Source organism: Cibotium barometz, chromosome 56 (genome assembly GCF_041138505.1).
Source record: "Cibotium barometz isolate CiBa-2024 chromosome 56, ASM4113850v1, whole genome shotgun sequence".
Classification (NCBI taxonomy): domain Eukaryota; kingdom Viridiplantae; phylum Streptophyta; class Polypodiopsida; order Cyatheales; family Cibotiaceae; genus Cibotium; species Cibotium barometz.
The window spans coordinates 1,581,889-1,605,944 of NC_141101.1; the positions used below are offsets into that span (position 1 = coordinate 1,581,889).

General features: G+C 45.8%; 1 protein-coding gene across 2 annotated transcripts; it reads left to right on the forward strand.

Moving 5' to 3' along the window:
- The first annotated feature begins 1,850 nt into the window (after positions 1-1,850).
- LOC147606779 (pentatricopeptide repeat-containing protein At2g33680-like) lies at positions 1,851-5,595 on the forward strand. Of its 2 annotated transcripts, none has more exons than XM_086790942.1 (3): positions 1,851-1,869; positions 1,994-2,376; positions 2,491-5,595. In XM_086790942.1, the coding sequence occupies exons 2-3, from the start codon at positions 2,142-2,144 to the stop codon at positions 4,989-4,991; spliced, it is 2,736 nt and encodes a 911-aa protein (XP_086647068.1). In that variant the 5' UTR covers positions 1,851-1,869; positions 1,994-2,141; the 3' UTR covers positions 4,992-5,595. The 2 variants fall into 2 exon arrangements, with proteins under 2 accessions (XP_086647068.1, XP_086647067.1); XM_086790941.1 differs by having other exon boundaries at positions 1,852-1,869; positions 2,485-5,595.
- The last annotated feature ends 18,461 nt before the right edge of the window (positions 5,596-24,056 follow it).

Here is a 24,056-nt window from a genome sequence, read left to right on the forward strand (position 1 = left end):
TGCGCGCATGTGTACATGTGTGTGTGTGTGTGTGTGTGTGTGTGTGTGTATATATATATACATTATTACAAATAAGAAAAGTAAAGATATATAGTAAATATATAATAAATATATAAAAATATATAAATAAGAAAATAAAATATATAGAGTAAGCATATAATAATAATATATAAATTAGTATATGTATAGTAAATATATAATAATATTCAATTAATAGTATTATATATAAATAGATTCACACATACGTACGTGTACACACAGTCACACATGTGCATGTGGAGGATGGGTGTGTGTGTGTGTGTGTGTGCGTGTGCATGCACATGCACGTGTGTGTGGAGGGTGTTGTGTGCATACACATGCACATGTGTGCATGTGTACGTGCGCATGCACGCGTGTGTGAGATAGATAGATAGATAGATAGAGAGAGATAGAGAGAGAGAGAGAGAGAGAGTATGCAAGATGCGTATGAGAAGAGATAGTGCATGTACAAGTGTATGTGTGTGAGAGAGGGTTATGTCTATGCACATGATAGACATAGAGAGGGTTATGTCTATGCACATGATAGACATAGAGAGAATGCAGTGAGAGAGAGACACACATATATATGTGTCTATGTGAGAGAGTCACACATGCATACATGCACACATACATACACACATATACACACGTGCATACAAATACACACACGATGCAGATATGCATACATGCATACACATAGCACACATACACACATGCATACATGCACACACACACATGCACATGCATACACACACGTGTACACAAATACTCACACGCGTATAGTAAACACACACACAAACACACACATACTCGCACACACACTCACACACGCTTGCACACACAGACATGTATAGATGCATACACACATGCAAAGAATCACATATTGGCATGCACATATGCATACAAGTAATTTTCATGCCACAATAATGCACGGGTCACCTACTTGTTACTTTAATACACCACACATTACAAGAGATTTAGTAAAAAGCTCAATGATATTTCATTAGATAGGGGGCTTTATGTAGGCTTGAGTATATCTCCATTAGCCACCACTAACTATGACTCATAAATTTGGTTAAGTCATTCCCTAATCTTGACTACACTTGAGGGCCACCTCCTTTGAAGTAAGCACCAGTTGGGCCTTTTCTCACCTTCTTCTAGGTTCCTTCTTTTGGCACCTTCACATTTGGGCTTTCATTGAGCCTTTGAATCTTAGTTTTATGACTAGTATAATTCTTACGTTATTTGAGGGTCACATAGCACTCTCCCTTGCTCCTCCCAACATCCACACTTGCTATTTTCAATGCTTCCCCTTAAGTGAAGAACTACTATCTACTAGAGTGGTCTGCCTCATAGGCTACAATGTTGGCTTAGTGGTTAAAGTTTTACAAAAGAGTAGGAATATAATGAGTGGGTTTAAACACAAGGCAGGAGAGGTGTTCTCTTCCATTAGAAGAGATGTTACGATGATTGGCCTCCTTGGGAAGCCCCTTCATTTGGTTCTTCTTTGATCATTATGTTTGCTTGAGTCTTCCATTTGTTTCAACAATCTTTCTCTATGTGGCCTAGTTTGCCACAAAAGTTGCACTTTACTCTGGCTCTTGGTCCTATGCTTTCTCTTAATAATGTGACAAAGGTCCACCCACTTTGAGTCTTTTCTCCACTTCAATTAAGATTGCTTCAATGCTAGTGAAGGTCGAGTCAGGTAGATTTTTCAAGGTAGCCGCGAATGGGCTTCCAAGGTCATGCTCTTAAGAAGGATTGCTATGGCATCCTCCTCATCGAGCACTCGAGCTCCAACACATACAAGTTGTTGCATGACATTAGGTGGGAGAAGCTAGATTTTTCAAGGTAGCCACCAATGGGCTTCCCTTGGTAAAATAAAATTTGAACATTGGAGAATTTTTAAAAGGTTTTCGAAAAATCTACAAGTTAATTAGTTAATTAACTCAAAAAAAAAAAAACCCCGATGCAGAAGACGTCTAGAGATGACGGTGCTGCACAGCTGGGTAGGAAAGGCCGGGCAAATGAGAAGGGGCCGCAGAAGACCTTCGGGGGACATACGTTTTGGAAGGTGGGTGGCGGCCTAGGGTACAAGAAATGTGGTCCGTGTGGGTTGCAGCATGCACACCATGACATGCACCTCCGCAGCAACAGCATTGGTATCAGAGGGCAACAACATCTCTTGCTGGAGCCATGGACAAGAAACCCCATCCTTCTGCTGCAACTGGATGGCCAATTCCCTTTTTGCAATCCACACCATCTCCAGAGCAGATTCAAAGAGCTCTTTTGCTGCAGTTCATGCTTCCATCAATCCCACTACAGTTTCAGAGAACCTGGAAGCAAAACCAGAAGCAGGTAAGCTGCATCTTACTGTTATAAACTTGAAACGAGGGTTTTGAGCGCTCCCTGAGCTTTCACCACTAACCACTGATGCTTAATCAACTTGACTTGTTTGGATTTAAGGTGCAGTTCTATGTTCCCATGGAGAAACCCGTACGCAATTTGTGCAGAGATGCATAAACACCACTAATTTGCTTGAAGCAAAGTACATCCATAAGCATCTTGTCAAAACTGAGCTCGTGCCAGATATTTTCTTTGAGAACACTCTGATCAACATGTATGTGAGGTGTGGGAGCATAGCTGATGCCCGTCAGGTCTTTGAAAACATGCCTGAACGAAACGTGTTCTCATGGACATTGATATTAGCAGGATATGAAAAGCATGGCCGACCTGAGGAATCTGTTAAACTCTTTTGGCAAATGGTACAGCAAAGGGTAATTGCAGACAATGTCACATTTGTAAGCGTTCTCAAGGCATGCACAAGAGTCACTAGTCTCGAACAAGGTAAGCAAATTCATGACCACATAATCAAATGTGGGATCAAGCCCAATGCATTTGTGTTTAATGCATTGGTTGACATGTATGCCAAATGTGGGAGCATGGTGGATGCAGTGCACGTGTTTGATCAGATGGATGAAAGAGGCGTGGTCTCATGGAATTCAATTATCTCAGGGTGTGTTCAATTGGGACATCATACAATAGCGTTCAACTTCTTCCAACAAATGAAAAAGCAAGGTTTCCAGCCTGATGAGGTAACACTTGTTTGCATCCTCAAATCCTGTTGCAGCCTGATGGGTGTGAAAGAGGGCGGACAGATACACGTTCATATTCTCGAGTCAGGGTTCGAGTCAAATCCCTACATAGGGAGTACGCTTGTGGACTTCTATGCTAAAAGTGGGCATATGGACATTGCATGCCAAGTTTTCAATAGAATGCTCAAACGAGATGTGGTATCATGGAATGCGATGATTTCAGGGTATGGCAATCATGGCCATGGAGACAATGCTTTCAGGGCCTATAGAGGATTGCAACAGGAAGGTGTGACGCCAGATGAGGTTACCTTTATGAACATTCTAAACGTGTGTGTTGGACCTGGGTTCCTTGAACAGGGCAGGCATGTTCATGCCGATGCAATCGAATTTGGAAAAGAGTCTGATGTTTTAGTTGGGAATTCTCTTATTGACATGTACGGAAAATGTCAGAGCCTAGAGGATGCAGTTCTGATGTTTGGAAAATTACCAGATCGAAATACAGTTTCATGGAATACAATGTTAACAGCCTATAGTCAAGCGGGGTGTAACGAGGAGGCTGTCAAGCTATTTGACAGAATGCAGAAAGAACATGTGAAGCCGAATGAGGTCACTTTTGTTAGTGGAGTTCATGCATGCTCCCTCTTAGCAGCTTTAGAGGAAGGTCGAAACATTCATGCCCAAGCAATATATGCCGGGCATGAGTCAAGCATGCGGGTTGGGAACACCCTCATTGATATGTACAGTAGATGTGGACATTTGGAAGATGCCCTTCAGGTGTTTGACACTCTACCAAATCGGGATGTTGTCTCATGGAATGCGATGATTACAGGCTATGTTCAGCAGGGACACAGCCTGACTGCTATAGAAATGCTGCAAGGTATGCAGCAGGATGGGCTGAAGCCAAATGAGGTCTCTTTTATCAATGGTATAAGTGCTTGTGCTAGCATGGCATCTTTGGAACATGGTTTGGTGATTCATGCTGATGCTGTCAAAGCTGGATATGAGGCAGATATGTTTGTTGGAAGCACCATCGTTGACATGTATGTGAAGTGTGAGAGCATGTGTGATGCACGGGATGTATTTGACAAAATGCCACAGAAAGTCAGTGCGGCTTGGAACACTATCATTGCAGGATATGGGGATAATGGGGGTGAAGAGGAAGCCTTAAGGCTCTTCTATAATATGCAAATGGAAGAAGTGATGCTGGACGAATTCACCTTTGTCAGCATCTTAAATGCTTGTGCTAGCATCTGTGCTATGGAAGAAGGTAAGTGCATATATTGTCAGTACGTCAAGGCTGGATACAGTGTAAATATCTTTGTTGGCAGTGCTCTCGTTGATATGTATGCCAAATGTGGCCATGTAGAAGATGCACGCCATGTGTTTGATGAAATGCCCGACCAAGACTTGTTCTTATGGACAGTGATGATTGCAGGGTATGCTCAGCATGGGCACCATCAAGAGGTTTTTGAGCTTTGGGAGAAGATGCAGAAGGAAGGAGTAAAGCCAGATGGTACCATCTATGTATGTGTTCTCTCAGCATGTAGCCATGTAGGGCTGGTGGATAAAGGTCTTCAATTGTTCAACTCAATGACTCAAGACCATGGCGTTAGTCCTACAATTGACCATTTCGCATGCTTTGTTGACCTTTTAGGGCGAGCAGGATGCCTCAATGAAGCAGAACATTTTATCAAGAAACTACCAGTCCAGCCTGACGCTGCAGTGTGGAGAACTCTGCTCGGTGCTTGCAGGAACCATGGCAATCTGGAGCTAGCAGAGCTTGCCTCCAACTGTCTTCTCAAGCTGGAACCGAATGATTCGGCAGCATATGTGTTTTTGTCAAATACGTATGCTGCAGCTGGCAGCTTGAGTGCATGAGGCTTTTGGACAAGGCGTATTCCCTTGCAAAGGCAGCCAAAGCCTCCTGTAACTGATGCTCCACTGGAAGTTCTCAAAGAAGTCATACTACAATTGATAGGTCCACAAAAGGTTGGTAGCCTGTTATTCTAGACCCTAGCTAAAGTTGCTTTAATGAGCTATACCTTTGTCATGTGCAAGACATGCACTGGCTGAGCCCAGATATAATCCTGAGGAGATGCAACAAGATAAAGACTGTCTAGAACCAGAGATTAGGAGGAGGTGTTGCTGATTTGTCAGGGGATTGACTAATTGTGGATATGGAGGGGCTGTCGGCCAGTATCTACAGGTGGACGTCCAGTTGGCTGCAGCAAGAAAGAGATATTTGTCCAGATTGCTGGCCGATCAGCAGTCGGCCAGTTGATTGTGTCATATCCAGCCTATAAAAGGCATACATGCTCATTGTTTTGACCATTCAGCCCTTTGCTTGGCTGGGTTATAGAACTAGGCTTAGAGCTAAGGTTTCTACCTTTTCCAGAAGGCAGCCTATGGCTGCAAGGACACTTGTACCTTTTTGTACTATACGATATACTGAATACTCAGCTATCTCTCTCTCTTCTCTCTCTTCTCCTTGTGTTTAGCATCAGCATGTTCCTAGATGGTGTTTAGGACTGAATGAAGACTCCTAGAGCTTTCGCATGCAACATTGGTATCAGAGCATTAGGCTCAGCAAGGCTAAACGCTGATTCAGTCCCAAATGAAGGTGCATAGGTCCAAGGCACAGGAAAGTGCACAGGTATGAGGCTCAAGGCAACAAACGCAAGTCATGGAAGAATTCCTAGGAGGTTGGTTGGTGGTGTTTCACAAAACCCAAGGGGTGGGCAGTCCTGTGAGTCGGGTGCCACTTGGGACACACCAGGAAAGGCTTTTAGGCAATGGTTCCAGGGAAGGTTGATCCTCCAAGGAGTGAAGTGAGAGTGCGAGACTCATTTCTGAGGAAAGAACACCAGAGACAGTGTTTAAGGATAGGGCATGAACTGAATGGGGACTGGATGGAACAGATGCATAGATCTTCATCAAAGTTAGAGTGGATTTGGAGACCGGTCTGGGTGTTCAGTGAAAAGGTTGCCAAAGTAGGAAGGATAGAATGGGATGATGACAGTCATCCAAGAAGGAGATTGGAATCCCGTCATCAAGTTTAGCAGAGGGGGATGTCATGTGCAAGACATGCACTGGCGGAGCCTAGATCTAATCCTGAGGAGATGCAACCAGATAAAGACTGATTAGAACCAGAGATTAGGAGCAGGTGTCGCTGATTTGGCAGGGGATTGACTAATTGTGGACATGAAGGGGCTGTCAGCCAGTACCTACAGGTGGATGTCTAGTCGGCTGCAGCAAGAAAGAGATATTTGTCCAGATTGCTGCCGACCAGCAGTCGGCCAGTTGATTATCCAGTCTATAAAAGGCATACATGCTCAATGTTTTGACAATTCAGCCCTTTGCTTAGCTGGGTCATAGAAGTAGGCTTAGAGTTAGGGTTTCTACCTTTTCCAACTTGTACCTTTTTGTACTGAATGATATATTGAATACTCAGCTCTCTCTCTCTCTCTCTTCTCTCTTTTGCTTGCGTTTTGCATCAGCATGTTCCGAGATGGTGTTTAGGGCTGAAAGAAGACTCCCAGAGCTTTTGCATGTAACATTGGTATCAGAGCATCAGGCTCAGCAAGGCTAACACTAATTCAGTCCCAAATGAAGGTGCATAGGTCCAAGGCACAAGAAAGTGCACAGGTACGAGGCCCAAGGCAACAAAAGCAAGACATGAAAGAATTCCCACGAGGTTGGTTGGTGGTGTTCCACAAAACCCAAGGGGATGGCAGTCCTGTGAGTCGGTGCCACTTGGGGCACACCCTGAAAGAGGCTTCAGGCAACGGTTCCAAGGGAGGTTGATCCTCCAAGGGGTGCAGTGAGAGTGCGAGACTCATTTCAGACCAGAGACAGTGTTCAGGGACAGGGCAGGAACTGAATGGGGATTGGATGGAACAGATGGATAGATCGTCATCAGAGTTAGAGTGGATTTGGAGACTGGGCCGGGTGTTTAGTGAAAAGGTTGCCACAATAGGAAGGATTACGGACGGGACTCTAGGAGTAGAATGGGATGATGACAGTCATCCAAGCAGCATATTGGAATCCCGTCATCAAGTTTAATAGAGGGGGATGTCATGTGCAAGACATGCACTGGTTGAGCCCAGATCTAATCCTGAAGAGATGCAACCAGATAAAGACTGATTAGAACCAGAGATTAGGAGCAGGTGTTGCTGAGTTGGCAGGGGATTGACTAATTGTTGACATGGAGGGACTGTCGGCTAGTATCTACAGGTGGATGTCCAGTCGGCTACAACAAGAAAGAGATATGTATCCAGATTGCTGCCGACTAGCAGTCGGCCAGTTGATTGTGTCATATCCAGCCTATAAGAGGCATGCTCATTGTTTTGACCATTCAGCCCTTTGCTTTGCTGGGTCATAGAAGTATGCTTAGAGTTAGGGTTTCTACCTTTTCCAGAAGGCAGCCTTTGGCTGGGAGGACACTTATACCTTTTTGTACTATATGATATACTGAATACTCAACTATCTCTCTCTCTCTCTCTCTCTCTCTTTGCTCTATCTTCTGCTTGTGTTTTGCATCAGCATGTTCCCAGATGGGTTTTAGGGCTGAAAGAAGACTCCAAGAGCTTCTGCATGCAACATTATCACAGCATCAGGCACAGCAAGGCTAAACACTGATTTAGTCCCAAATGAAGGTGCACTGGTCCAAGGCATAGGAAAGTGCACAGGTATGAGGCCCAAGGCAAGGAACACAAGACATGGAAGAATTCTGAGGAGGTTGGTTGGTGGTGTTCCACAAAAACCAAGGGGATGGCAGTCAAATGGTCACTTGGGGCACACTTGCAAAGAGGCTTTCTGGCAACGAATCCAGGGGAGGTTAATCCTCCAAGTGGTGGAGTGAGAGTGCCAGACTCATTTCTCAGGAAAGAAGACCAGAGAGTGTTTAGGGACAGGGCAAGAACTGAATGGGGACTGGATGGAACAAATGCATAGATCTTCATTAGAGTTAGAGTGGATTTGGAGACCGTGCCAGGTGTTCAGTGAAAAGGTTGCCACAGTAGGAAGGATGACGGAGGGGACTCCGGGAGTAGAATGGGATGATGACAGTCATCCAAGAAGCAGATTGGAATCCCCTCATCAAGTTATTAGAGGGAGATGTCATGTGCAAGACATGCACTGGCTGAGCCCAGATCTAATCCTGAGGAGATGCAACCAGATAAAGACTGATTAGATCTAGAGATTAGGAGCAGGTGTTGCTGATTTGGCAAGGGATTGACTAATGTGGACTGTCGGCCAGTATTTATAGGTGGATGTCCAGTCGGTTGCAGCAAGAAAGAGATATTTGTCAAGATTGCTGGCCGACCAGCAGGCCAGTTGATTGTGTCATATCCAGCCTATAAAATGCATACATGCTCATTGTTTTGACCATTCAGCCCTTTGCTTGGCTGGGTCATAGAAGTAGGCTTAGAGTTAGGGTTTCTACCTTTTCCAGAAGGCAGCCTATGGCTGTAAGGACACTTGTACCTTTTTTTAGTATATGATATACTGAATACTCAGCTATCTCTCTCTCTCTCTTCTCTCTCTTCTGCTTGCATTTTGCATCAGCATGTTTCCAGATGGGGTTTAGGGTTGAAAGAAGTATCCTAGAGCTTCCACATGTAACATTGGTATCAGAGCATCAGGCTCAGCAAGGCTAAACATTGATTTAGTCCCAAATGAAGGTGGACAGGTCCAAGGCACAGGAAAATGCACAAGTACGAGGCCCAAGGCAAGGAACGCAAGACACGAAAGATTTCCTAGGAGGTTGGTTGGTGGTGGTCCACAAAACCCAAGGGGATGGTAGTCCTATGAGTTGGGTGCCACTTGGGGCACACTAGGAAAGAGGCTTTCAGGCAACGGTTCCGAGGGGAGGTTGATCCTCCAAGGGGTGGAGTGAGAGTTCCAAACTCATTTATGAGAAAAGAAGACCAGAGACAGTGTTCAGGGACAGGGCAAGAACTGAATGGGGACTGGATGGAACAGATACATAGGTCTTCATTAGAGTTGGAGTGGATTTGGAGACCGGGCCGGTTGTTTAGTGAAAAGATTGCCTGAGTAGGAAGGATTTACGGTTGAGCAGCATGACATTGATGTGGAGAAAGTCCTTAAGTTGCTGGAAAACAACGAGCTCTACGTCAATGAAAAGAAGTCAGAATTTTATCTGTTCTAGGTGCATACTTGGGATACATAATTAGTGCCGAAGGCATTCGACTTGATCCGGCTAAAGTGGCCGAGATTGTCAATTGGGAAATACCTTAGACAGCCTATGACATCAGATCCTTTGTGGGTATATGCTAGGCCTACTCCACCCACATAGACAAGTTTTGTGACCTCTCGGCGGATCTCACCGATCTGCTAAAGGGTGTGAAGACAAGAAGGCAACGGATTCGAATGACTCCACGAGCGTTGGAGGCATTCAAGAACCTCAAGGTCGCTTTATCAGAAGCGCCTTGTTTAGCACTTGCCTCGTGGGACGACCATTTCAGGTGATCACCGATGCGAGTAACATCGCAATTGGAGGTGTGTTACAACAAAATGGTCATCCAGTGGCTTACATGTCTCGTAAGTTATTGCCCGCAGAGAAAAATTACTCAGTCTACGATCGTGAACTCCTAGCAGTTATACAGGCCTTGAAACATTGGAAACATTTTCTTTATGGCCGTGACTTTGAGGTTCGCACTGACCATCAGGCATTACGCTGGATTCAGACAATGCCAAGTGCACAGTGGAGTGATCGACAACACCGCTGGAGCCAGATATTCCAATAATTCGGTGGTATGATTGAGTACCTTCCAGGCAAGGCGAATCCAGTGGCCGATGCTTTGAGCAGGAAGGGACAAGTGACTTCGATTCATACCACTAGACTCGATCTTGTTGGTACAGGACTAGATGACATGAAGCACATGTACGCGGATTCCGAGGAATTCGGTACACAGTGGGAACATGCATTGGATGCCACAGGACCATGCCACTTTTCTACAAAGGCCGACTATGTGTCATGAAGTCGTTCAGGGCAGCTCTTCTCCATGATGCTCTCATGACTCTATTACTGGTGGTCATAGGGGCATGAATTCGACTCTGGAGAAATTGGAACGACAATATTATTGGCCAAAGATGAGGCGAGATGTATTTACATATGTATAACGCTGTGATATTTGTCAAAAGGTGAAAGCTCCTCGTGGAAAGAAGATAGAATTGTTATAGCCCTTGCCAATTCCTGAGGGTCCTTTCCAATATATTTCAGTGGACTTTGTCACAAATCTGCCTCCCAGTCCGAGTAAGCGTAATACGCAGTGCTTAACTATTGTTGATAGATTTAGCAAATTTGTTATGCTTATTGCTTGTAGGGCCAATGTGACCGCCGAGGATGTTGCCCAGTTGTTCATTCGGCATTGGTACCCGATTGGCGGGATTCCTAGGACCATAGTGTCAGACCGAGATGCCAAGTTTACCAGTCATTTTTGGAGGGCATTATTTGATAACTTTGATACTAAATTGAATTTTTCCAGTGCATTCCACCCAGAGATGGACGGCCAGATAGAGATATAGAACCAGTTGGCCTTTGATGTGCTGAAGTGTTATGTCCATGATCAGCAAGGTAAGTGGGAATCTTATTTGCCTTTAGTTTAAGTTGTTTTGAATAATCCTTTATTTTAGCTATTGGGGCAGGACTCCATATGAGGGCAGTGTTTGGAAGACCTTTCCAGTCGTTTTTGACCAGGATCTTGTCTTCAGTATACCTGAAGCGAACAGAGTGATGGAGTCTTACCAGGAGATTTTAGAGTCAGTAAAAGATAGATTGGCTAAAGCGTAAGAGGCCTACACTCGAGAGGCCAATAAAGACAGAAGGGATATGAAGTCTTCGGAAGGGGATTGGGTTTATCTTCGGATTATGAAGCAAAGGTTGAAGCAGGTGGGCAAGTGATGCCCAAAGTTGTCTTTCAGGAGCTTCGGACCTTTTCCCATCCAGAAGAAGATTAATGAGGTGTCTATGCAGTTAAAGCTACCTCCGAGTTGGACTATGCACGATGTGTTTCACGACGTCAGTTGGTTGAAGCCATATGTACGTCTGATCCCTTCAGAAGTTAAAGACGAGGCGGAACCAGATATTGTTGAATGAAGCAGAAGTTATGGTTCCAGAACAAATCCTTCTGCACCGTTTCAATCATGGCTCAGGCCGAAGACAAAGACAGTTCCTCACGAAGTTTCAGGACCGAGGGACCCTCAAAAGAGTATGGCTTGACAAATAGTTTTTCGAAGACTATCCGGCGTTATTGACAGATTATTTGGAGAGGCTATGGAGCTTCCATCAAGTTAAGTAGAAGGGGATGTAACGTGCATCCCGCGCTTGGATGCCACGTAGACATATCTGTACAGAAGGTGCAGGACCTGGGATGTTAAATTGGACCCATGTGAGCCCAGTCCGGGACGAGTCAGCCAAGGATCCATTCCAGTTGTCCGAGGTCAGGTGTGCATTGTCCTGCACATGAGTCCAAGGTCAGGTGTGCACTGTCCTGCACATGAAATAGTGCTAGTCCACGCTGTGAGTCTACGTCTGGAATGATGTCAGTGATTCTGTGTATCTGATATGGTACTGGATGCCAGATCATTGTGTAGGTAGTTAGTGTAGGTAGTTAGGGTTTGCTTTTAGGAAAAGGGGCCAGCCCATAGGGCTACCCCAAGTCTTTGTGTGGGCATGGGGATACTGTGAAACCACCCCCATGAGGGCCATGAAGGCCCTGGCTGAACCCACCAGCCATGGAGGGGCTGTAGGACAGCCCTAAGGGCAGGCTAGGGGAAGCCTATAGGCTGTACATTCTAATTATGGCTGTAAGGGGGGCAAGTATGGGGCAGCCCATATAGGTTGCCCAGTCCCCAAACAGCCTAAAGATAGTGCCCAGTCCCTTTTGGGATCATGCGCGTGATGCCCAACCAGCGAGGAAGATGCGCAACATTTCTTTTACTTTATTCAGCATTTAATGCTAATATCCAGTCATGGGCAGAATTCAGAACTGGCCACCTGTTTAATATTGGCTGACTGCTGTTTATGGAGTAGTATAAATAGTGAGCCCACAATCCCTTTGAGTTATCTCATAATTCACCAAGTGCTCAAGCAACCAAAGGGCCAGGACAGCCAAGGGCTTGCTAACGCAAAGGGGTGAAGGACTGTAGGTCAAGGGCAGAGATTTCTCAGCCAAGAAAGGTCAAGATTTCTGTATTTTCTTTTCAGATTTACATCATTCTATAAAGCAAATACACCATTCATGGTGGGGGCCCTACAAAGGGTATTCGTGACCCAAACTGTGTCCTCTCTTTTCCCCCCCTCTCTCTCTATTTTCTGCACATCTTCATTCAGTTTTGTGCCTTAATTCCGTCGCGAAAAGTGTGCTGATTTCTGAGCATTGAAGTTATCGATCTCCCCCGAAGCTTCCGCATGTTACACGACTGTCGGCCATTATCTAAAGGTGGATGTCCAGTCGGCTGCAACAAGAAAGAGATATTTGTCTAGATTGCTGGCCAACCAGTTGATTGTGTAATATCCAGCCTATAAAAAGCATGCATTCTCATTGTTTTGACCATTCAACCCTTTGCTTAGCTGGGTCATAGAACTAGGCTTAGAGTTAGGGTTTCTATCTTTTCCAGAAGGCAGCAAGTACACGTGTACCTTTTTGTTCTATATGGTAAACTAAATGCTCAGTTATCTCTCTCATTTTGCATCAGCATGGTCCGAGATGGTCTTTAAGGCTGAAAGAATACTCCCAGAGCTTCCGCATGTAACATTGGTATTATTAGAGCATCAGGCTCAGCAAGGCTAAACACTGATTCAGTCCCAAATGAAGGTGCATAGGTCCAAGGCACACTAAACTGCACAGGTACAAGGCCCAAGGCAAGGAACACAAGACATGGAAGAATTTCCAAGAGGTTGATTTGTGGTGTTCCACAAAACCGAAGGGGATGGCAGTCTTGTGAGTCGGGTGCCACTTAGGGCACATCTGGAAAGAGGCTTTCAGGCAATGCTTCCAGGGGAGGTTGGTCCTCCAAGGGGTGGAGTGAGAGTGCCAGATTCATTTCTGGGGAAAGAAAACCAGAGACAATGTTCAGGGACAGCGCAAGAACTGAATGGGGAGTCGATGGAACAGATGCCAAGATCTTCATTAGAGTCAGAGTGGATTTGGAGACCGGGCCAGGTGTTCAGTGAAAAGGTTGCCAGAGTAGGAAGGATTATGGAGGGGACTCTAGGAACTGGTTGGAATCCTGTCATCAAGTTTAGCATAGGGGGATGTCATGTGCAAGACATGCACTGGCTGAGCCCATATCTAATCCTGAGGATATGCAACGAGATAAAGACTGACTAGAACTAGAGATTAGGAGCAGGTGTTGCTGATTTGGCAGGGGATTGACTAATTGTGGACATGGAGGGGCTGTTGGCCAGTATCTACATGTGGATGTCCAGTCGGTTGCAGTAAGAAAGAGAGATTTGTCCAGATTGCTGGCCGACCAATAGTCGGCCAATTGATTGTGTCATATCCAGCCTATAAAAGGCATATATGCTCATTGTTTTGACCATTCAGCCCTTTGCTTGGCTAGGAAAGAGGCTTTCAGGCAACGGTTCCAAGGGAGGTTGATCCTCCAAGGGGTGGAGTGAGAGTGCCAGACTCATTTCTCAGGAAAGAAGACCAAAGACAATGTTTAGGGACAGGGCAAGAACTAAATGGGGTCTGGATGGAACAGATGGATAGATCTTCACCAGAGTTAGATTGGATTTGAAGACCGGACCAGGTGTTTAGTGAAAAAGTTGCCAGAGTAGGAAGGATTACGGAGGGGACTCCGGGAATAGAATGGGATGATGACAGTCATCCAAGAAACGGATTGGAATCCCGTCATCAAGTTTAGCAGAGGGGGATGTAATGTGCAAGACATGCATTGGCTGAGCCTAGATTTAATCCTAAGGAGATGCAACGACATAAAGACTGATTAGAGCTAGAGATTAGTAGCAGGTGTTGCTGATTTGGCATAGGATTGACTAATTGTGGCCATGGAGGGGCTGTGAGTCAGTATCTACAAGTGGATGTCCAGTCGGTTTGCAGCAAGAAGAAGGAAAGAGATATTTGTGCAGATTGCTGGACGACCAGCAGTCGGCCAGTTGATTGTGTCATATCCAGCCTATATAAGAGGCCTACATGCTCATTGTTTTGACCATTCAGCCCTTTGCTTGGCTGGGTCATAGTAGGGTTTCTACCTTTTCCAGAAGGGCTAGAAGGACACTTGTACCTTTTTGTACTATATGATATACTGAATACTCTTTTCTCTCTCTCTCTCTTCTCTATCTTCTCCTTGTGTTTTGCATCAACATGTTCCCATATGGTGTTTAGGGTTGAAAGAAGACTCGTAGAGCTTTCGCATGTAACATTGGTATCAGAGCATCAGGCTCAACAAGGCTAAACATTGATTCAGTCCCAAATGAAGGTGCACATGTCCAAGGCACAGGAAAGTGGATAGGTACGAGGCCCAAGGCAAGGAACACAAGACATGGAAGAATTGCCAGGAGGTTGGTTTTGTGGTGCTCCACAAAACCCAAGGGGATGGCAGTTCTGTGAGTCGGGTGCCACTTGGGGCACACTAGGAGAGGCTTTCAGGCAACGGTTTCAGCGGAGGTTGATCCTCCAAGGGGTGGAGTGAGAGTGCCAGACTCATTTCTTAGGAAAGAAGACCAGAGACAGTGTTCAGGGACAGGGAAGGAACTGAATGGGGACTGGATGGAACAAATGCATAGATCTTCATCAGAGTTAGAGTGGATTTGGAGATCGGGCCGGGTGTTCAGTGAAAAGGTTGCCGGAGTAGGAAGGATGACGGAGGGGACTCTGGGAATAGAATGGGATGATGAGAATCATGTAAGAAGCAGATTGGAATCCCGTCATCAAGTTTTGTAGCAGAGGGGGATGTCATGTGCAAGACATGCACTAGCAGAGCCCATATCTAATCTTGAGGAGATGCAACAAGATAAAGACTGATTAGAACTAGAGATTAGGAGTAGGTGTTGCTGATTTGGCAGGGGATTGACTAATTGTGGACATGGAGGGGCTGCCGGTCAATATCTACAAGTGGACGTCCAGTTGGTCAAGAAAGAGAGGTTTGTCCAAATTGCTGTCCGACCAGCAATAATCGGCCAGTTGACTGTGTCATATCCAGCCTATAAAAGGCATACATGCTCATTGTTTTGACCATTTAGCCCTTTGCTTGGCTGGGTCATAGAAGTAGGCTTAGAGTTAGGGTTTCTACCTTTTCCAGAAGGCAGCCTATCGCTGCAAGGACACTTGTACCTTTTTGTACTATATGATATATTGAATACTCAGCTATCTCTCTCTGTTCTCTCTTCTGCTTGTGTTTTACATCAGCATATTCCTAGATGGTGTTTAGGGCTGAAAGGAGACTCCTAGAGCTTCCACATGTAAGAGCATCAGGCTTAGCAGGGCTAAACACTGATTCAGTCCCAAATGAAGGTGCACAGGTCCAAGGCATAGGAAAGTGCACAGGTACGAGGCCCAAGGCAAGGAATGCAAGACATGGAAGAATTCCTAGGAGGTTGGTTGGTGGTGGTCCACAAAACCCAAGGGGATGGCAGTCTTGTGAGTCGGGAGCTACTTGGGCACACCAGGAAAGGCTTTCTGGCAAACGGTTCCAGGGGAGGTTGATCCTCCAAGGGGTGGAGTGAGAGTGCCAGACTCATTTCTCAGGAAAGAAGACCAGAGACAGTGTTCAGGGATAGGCAGGTATTGAATGGGGACTGGATGGAACAGATGCATAGATCTTCATCAGAGTTTCGCCAACCAACTATAGCCAATGAAAAAATGAATCAATGAAACCACACACGTTTTTGTAGTTTATGCAAACTCACTTCTAATAGACTGTTAAAAAAAATAGAAAATAACTCACACACACATTTTTGTAGTTAGTTTAATTACCAGAAAAAAGTATTGGAGCACTCAGTCACTCCTCTGACTAGTGCCCCATTCACTTGGGTGAAATCCTGGGTGTTCAGTGGAAAGTTTGCTAGAGTAGGAAGGATGACGGAGGGGACTCCAGTAATAGAATGGGATGATGACAGTCATCCAAGAAGCAGATTGGAATCCCGTCATTGAAGGAGATAGCACAGGTGGAAGCATAAAGAGTAAACATATGAGAGGGTGCAAAGGAGAATGAGAGAGTTGGACAAGATCACCTTTTATAACAGTAGTAAAGCTTTACAATGGCAATGGCCAGCAAACTGGATGTTGTTGAACTATGTGCAAGGGAAAATGGATGATGGAGTGAATAATGGGGAACTCCTTATAAAGTGCATGAGTGAGTTGGCCGACTGCTCACAAGACAGTGAATAATGGGGAACTCCTTATAAAGTGCATGAGTGAGTTGGCCGACTGCTCACAAGACAAATAAATAGGAGAAATACAATAAAATACCAGAGATAAATGGTAAAGTCCCACAACACTGATATGCACAATTCTAACACCTCCTTTGTAGCTCATAGTGTGCAAGAGTCAGAAGAAGATAAGTTGATGAAGATGCAACCATGGACCCTCTAGCATCGCGAATATTGGAATCACCTCGGAGAGAGCACCCCACCAACTTGTTTCCTCGAAACAAGATGCCACCACGAACAGCAAGGAACTTTGCTTGGCCACGAATTTCTACACTAGTCTGCAATGAACTCAAAAATAGATGATGAGCTGCTGGACACACCGCACCCATAATCCCCAACAGTGGACAGAACACATCACATCCCAAAAGCCTCGAACAATGAGCTTGGAACAGACCTAGTTCATAATCTCTACTGTACCAAAGATAACCATGTCCTACTAGATGTCTAATGCTTGGAACTCCAAATCATGGTCTCCATGCACTAGTAGGTGGAGCTGTAATTAGCCCCCTCTCCTGCCCACAAGCCTCTTCTAGCTGGAAGCACATGGGGGGAAACTGCATGTGTACTAGAGAAGCACACCATCTGGGGTCTCCTGAGCCAGAAGCGCCCTGGGAGCCCTAGAAGTGGTACTAGAATCTGTATCACTATCCTATGTCGTCCTTACCTTTTCTCTGAGATGAAGCCTTGCCCTTGGTATTGTCCTTCTTCTTGGACAAACAATCCTTAGACAAATGTCCTCTTTTCCCGCAAGAGAAACAACGACTCCAACCTTTCTTCTGAACTGAGGAAAGTGCCTGGTCAGAATGTTGACTGACACCTTCAACTTACCCTGTGAGATGAGAACGGACGACTCCTCCAAAAAAGTAGGGAGCTAAGATCATCAAAATCCAACTGAGTGGATGTGACTTGGCACCGCAAAGATCGAGAAATAACGTCATAGTCCGAAGGAAGCTTGGTTAGCTGAGAAGAGGACAAAGTAGCACCCATAGCTAGTGACTGGTCATGGATAACCTTGGTCTCCATGAGAAAAGAGTGCATGGAATTGCCTTCAGCAAATAACAAGCTGTAGAGTTGCCCTTGCAAGAAGGTACCTGCCCTCATCGATGAATCTCGTGCAAAGAGATCCTCCAATTTTTACCATACCTGATGAGCATTGGTGAGGGTTTGCATTGCCGGTGAGACCTTCTCGGTGATTGTCTGCATAAGCATAGAATGCGCCTTCAAGTACCGATTCTCCCAGTCTTGTAATTCCACAGCAAATTCATCCATCTGATCTTGAGTCCACCTCCTAGAGTTTTGAGGACGCTCGGGCTTCCTTTCAGTGCCCTGAACAATGTCCCACAAACCCTTGTGGATGAACCAGACCCACATCTGAAGCTTCCAATGAGCGTAGTTGGGTCCTTTCAACTTGTCATCTTTGTTCGTAGTACAGGGGGGAGGCCATATCCACAACTGCAAAGAAAAAATCTCAGCTCTCAAACACTTCTCTCAAGTGCTTACCAATGAAGCGAGGCACCAGGAACAATCAACCCCCTCTCAAACCATAGAGAGAAAGAGGCGGGACAGTAGCAAAACAGTCCAAGATCCACTGGGAACCACCTACCGGAAGGGCAGGGACTCGTGGAGGAAGAAGACAATATAGGGCCACTTGTCTGGCAACACAACTCACCAAAAATAGATGCCGGTGCAGAAAACATAGCCACAACTCCACCTTTTACCTCTGTAGAAGAAAACACAGCCAAGTGAATTGGCCAGATTGCCTCTGTATAGAAGAAAACGCAGTCACCAAAACTGGCCGGTAGAGCAAACAGTCGGTTGGTTGGACCTGAAAACGCAGCACTGTTGGGAAACGCAGCAACTTGTTGTCACAGAATTGCAGCTGGGAGAGATGTGGAGAAAAATAAAGGAGGGAAAGGTGGGCAGATTTGCAGAGTTTGGAGCAGGCTGGGGACCTTAGCGTATGATACCATGACAAAGTCACGCAACAGTAGCACCCACACCACCCTAGGGCACTGAGCAATGTCGGTGGCTAGGCTCCCATCTCCTAGCCATTGCTCCCCCCCAAAAACCTGGCCGGAGGAGATATCTATGACAAGGTGCCACCTGAAACCGATCCCATCAAGTGGGAGTAGACTCCGTTGGACACCCACACGCGTAATAGCACAACTTAAATATCACAATATGAATGGACAACTCAATAACAACTAAAAAAACTGAAATGAAATAAAGATCAATGGACACCAGCACTGGGGCCAGAACGGGCCGACCCCCCCCTCAATATATATAATATATTATTGGGAGTATTTAAGGGGTACAATGTTCCATGGGTTCAATGTGAACCGTATAGCTGGCCGACCCACCCTTTGCATGGGGGCGGCCAGTTCGAAGGCTCCCAAGGGGGGGTGGGTAGGTGGTCATGCACCCACCCCCGCACACACGATTAAGGGAGGGCTTCTCTCCCCACCATAGCCCATGTGTGGGTGCCCACCCTACAAAAGGGCACCATAAAATATTGAGGAGGCCGGCCACTCATTAATGAGTGTGAACCTGCAACCTTATAAAAAAAACAAAGGTTAGAAATAATGCTATAAAGTAAACAAATGAAATACACTTACCACTTGTTCACACGCAACAAAACTCATCAGAAGATTGAGGAAACTTCACGACTCACTGGCAAGCGTCCCCGCTCAGTAAGTGTGGCACGTCAGGCAGGCAAACACAAGAATACAAGTCACGCGAAAACAGTTCAAGACATGCAAACATGAATGCATGTGCAAACAGTGTCATGGACATATCTCCCGTTCATGGAACAAGTACTAGACATTCCTGTCGGGCACAGTGTTGGCGCGACAGAAAGTATAAATCCCGGTCTTCCTATGGAGTGACAGTCCCTTAGGTAAGACAAATCCAGGCACAAGCCTCCCTATGGAGTGATAGTCCCATAGGCAAGACATGGCACAATGCATCTGGACAATGCATCTGCTACCAAATTCTTATTTCCAAGCTTATGTCAATACATCCACATTCACATCATTATGTTCTATCTTTTCACGAACAAAAAAACCAAGTACGCAGAAAGACTCTTCTTTATTGCTTTATTAATATGGATGTGTGATACAATAGGGATGGAATCTCCCTCTTTGCGAGCATGATCAACACTACCCTGCATATCGGGAACTGCATGCACATTAGGTCTAGACTGCTTGTCCTCTTGCATCTTGCTTACGTTTGGGGCATTGTCGAAACATATGCTCTTTGCTTCCACATGCAAAACATTTCCCCTCTTTTGCATATTGCTCCCTTTGCTCAGGAGTCAAGCCATACCTGTTCTTCTTGAGCACACTATCCATGGATGAGGTATTTTCAGCTTTACCTCCCTTCTGGACCTCCCGGAAGCTTTTTTTAGGTGGTTGTTCACCTTTTTGCAGGTTTGGGACAGCCTTATCTGGGCCCTTAGAACCCCCTTGATCTTGCTTAATTTTGCGCACCTCCGTAGCAAGAGCAGAGGCTATAAGCTGTTCCAAAGTGTGTTTCGGGTGCAATTCAATGCCTGAACGATAAGCTGGTTGCAATCCGGAGCGAAACTTCCTCTTTCTTTCATCCTCAGTGATTTGCATAAAGGGAGTTACCTCAAGCAACACTTTCCAAAACTTATTGACATACTGCTGCACACTTTTATTATCTTTTTGCTCAAGTCTATCCCACTTTTGGGTGAGAGTTTGCTCCGCATTAGGTGGCAAGAATTGGGCATAAAATCTGTCCTTAAACTCTTTCCAAGTGCAAATGGGGTCTTTGGTGGTCTTTTCAATGATCCACCAAAATGAGCGGCTGTCCCCTTCAAGAACATGCTTACAAGAACATGCTTGCATGACAAATTTTGGACTTCTGAGTGAAGTCCTCATCACTAAAAGCAATATCAAACTGTGCCACAAATGCTAACACCTTGGAAGCAAAGAATCAAGCTTAACGGACTTGTCACCTTCTTTGAATTCCTTGAGCTTTCTAGCATGAGGCTCATGGTCTTCTGTTTTTCTTTTCCCCTTATCCAACGGGGCAGCCCTATCTGCATGGGCTCCATGGGCCATCATGGAGGTTTCATGAAGCACGGTGGCATGTGCTCCACAAACCTGAAAATCAGATGCATGTGACCTTCCTGCATAAGGCAATGTCGCTCCATGAGACAACTCAGTAGGCAAAGCTCTTCTATTTGTTGCAGACCTGTCACCCCCTCCATGGGATACATGTCTTGAATACATGTGACCATCATGCCCTCCACGAGCACTAGCATACATATACCTGTCACCCTTTGTGCCTTGTGGAGAAGATGCATGACGAGAGGTGGCTGTCACCTCTTCCCTTTGCATAAATGACCTCAACCTTTGAGATGTGGGATCTCCATGCTTCAAACGAGGTGGATTTCTGAATTTTAGCTCTCCATCTTCCCCCTTTTTTGATATCACCTTTGCGGAGGAGGTAGGAAAGTGCCAACTCCCTTGGCTTCTTGCCCACTTCTCGTGCCATAGACTCAAAAGTCATATCCACCATTGCATCGGCTTTCCTTGCTTCAATGGCACTTTGTACATGGTGATCTTCATGCAAGAATTTCAGCTCTTGCTCTTGTGCCTGCAAAAGCTTTCTCATATGCTCCAATTCAGCCCTCAATGCATTAGGCTCCTCTTCTTGCATAACTGTCTTTCCACGAGACGGTTGTTCCCTCAAATCACTATCATTTACCCTCTCAAGGGGCTTGTGCCTTCCATGCAAAGCATCAAAACCACGCGAGGCACTTGATGGGCCCCTCGAATTAGGCACTTCCAAAGGGTTGCCTTGGTTGTCCATTGTGTTAAGTGTGCTAGAAGCGGGGTGTCCAAAACATAGGTTCATTTTCCCCACTAAGAAGAGGGAAATAACCATGCTCTGATATTAATGAAACCGATCCCGTCAAGTGGGGTTGGACACCCACACGCGTAATAGCACAACTTAAATATCACAATATGAATGGACAACTCAATAACAACTGAAAAAACTGAAATGAAATAAAGATCAATGCACACTAGCACTGGGGCCGGAACGGGGTATTTAAGGGGTACAATGTTCCATGGGTTCAATGAACCAGACGATTTCCATGTACAACTGAAATGAATACAGTTACCAAACAATAGTCTTGAAGTAGACGTTCGAAGTAGAGCAAACCACTTGAAGAAGTCTAGTCTCTACGGTCCCGTGCCTTCACTGTTGGAATCCGCAGAGAGCGCCCCACTGGTGTTCCAGGACCATGCACAAACAGGCACTCCCGTACTAATGCATGGCTCTCCCGATCTCGGCACCCCCACGGACCGTGGTTCTCCAAAAGCTTGGATGACCCGGGCACCGAACGGGTGTTAGCAGCAGTGAATATCCCTCGAAAAATTTACATCAAGGACCTTTGCTTGAATCCCTTTCAATAAGCTTTGCAAAAACCTTTGGTATCAACAGAGTATAAGCTGGCCAATATGTGTGAGTTCGTGGTACTATTCCCGGGCTGCAGCATCAAGTATTGAGAGACCTGACTATGGGACTGTTTTGGGTCTAAATCGGGCTGCTACACACACCCGCCGACTGGAGCTCACACTTGATGGAGAGATGGGCTGATGCGCAGACTGCTGTGTCGACCGGCTGTGCATGCACGGGAGAAAGCCGTGAACTGGCTGTTGTTGCTGCCCAATAGCTAACAAGAGAGAGAACCACCTGGTTGCTACCCGCCAGCCAGCAAGAGAGGGAGTTGCCTGCCTGCTGCCCACCTAGTCGCCAAGCGATGGAAAGGGGGAGAGTGTCACCTGTTGCAGCCAGCTTGTGGGGTAGAGAGCAAGAGTGAGAGAGGTGCCAAGTGATGGTGGGGGCCCCTCGTACTTCTTCAAATCCTGGTGCTTCAATTGGAGCAATTATTAGCCGCGGGAGCACGAAGATAAGCAGAAGGGCGCCCATGACCACGAGTATGAGCGCAATGAATTGCTCAAGTCCTTTGGCTACATAGGTGGCTAGAGAGTCGTTGTCTTGTTTGATAGCGGTAGCACGGAGGATGTAGTCACGGAACAGGCCGCTAGGCGTGCCCGTTTCGTCCTAACTTCGGTGGACAAACAGGTTGAGGGTTTTAGCACATGCATGACAAAGAGCGTCAAGTATCAAGCTCTAGGTGCTAAATTAGTTATTTAGGACATAGAATTTGTGCGTGATTTTATGGTTGCCCCTCTTGTAGGAGCAGACATAACTTTGGGCATTCAAAGGTTTCACAAGTTCCTTCCTGATGTCAAGTGGGACAAGCACACGTTCTAGATCAATCTGAATGTGTCAAACGCCCCATGACCATTAAGTGTGAGCTAGGAATTCCAAACTTTCCGCTCATAAGCCACTTGCAGGCTAAGCGAGTAGTCAAGAAAGGTGCACATTGTGGGATGATATACATCCAGACAGCCCAGACGGTGGCCAGTGCTTTCAAGAAGTACTCAGCTCTCCATGAAAAGTTTCAGAAGATTTTTCTTCGGGATAGTCTCCCTCCCTAGCTCCCCTCGTCCAGACCGGAGGACCACAAGATTGATGCCTCCCAGGCTCGGAACCCCCGAGCAAGTTTCCGTATCGCCTTTCCAAGGCTATGGAATCAGAGTTGGTGGACCGCCAACTCCAAGAGTTGTTGCAATCTGGCTTCATCTGCCCCAGCGTGTCGCCATTTGCAGCCCCGATCTTATTTGTCAAGAAGAAAGGTGGGTCTTCCCGTTTGTGTGTCGATTATTGTGCACTCAATAAGCTGACTTTCAAGAGTAGATTCTTGATGCCTCGAATAGATTATATTCTCTCGACAGGCTGAATGGAGCAAAGGTGTTCTCGAAACTTGATTTAAAGAGTGGGTACCACCGGGTGAGGATTGTGGTGGGTAACATCCTCAAGACAGCCTTTCGTATAGAACGGGTCCACTATGAATTTGTGGTCATGCCATTTGGCTTGACGAACGCCCCAGCTACATTTAATCACATGATGATGCGTGTTTTTTGAGATTTGATTGGAAAGTGTGTTCATATTTCTGGACGACATACTAGTATTCTTAGCTATGGTTGAGCAGCATGACATTGATGTGGAGAAAGTCCTTAAGTTGCTGGAAAGCAATGAGCTCTACGTCAATGAAAAGAAGTCAAAATTTTATCTGTTCCAGGTGCATTACTTGGGATGCATAATTAGTGCTAAAGGCATTCGACTTTATCCGGCTAAAGTGGCTGAGATTGTCAATTGGGAAATACCTTAGAACAGCCAATGACATCAGATCCTTTGTGGATATATGCCAGGTATACTCCACCCACAAAGACAAGTTTTCTGACCTCTCAACATATCTCACCGATTTGCTAAAGGGAGTGAACACAAGAAGGCAACAGATTCGAATGACTCCATGAGCATTGGAGGCATTCAAGGACCTCAAGGTGGCTTTATGAGAAGCGCCTTGTTTAGCACTTGCCTCGTGGGACGAGCCATTTCAGGTGATCATCGATGTGAGTAACATC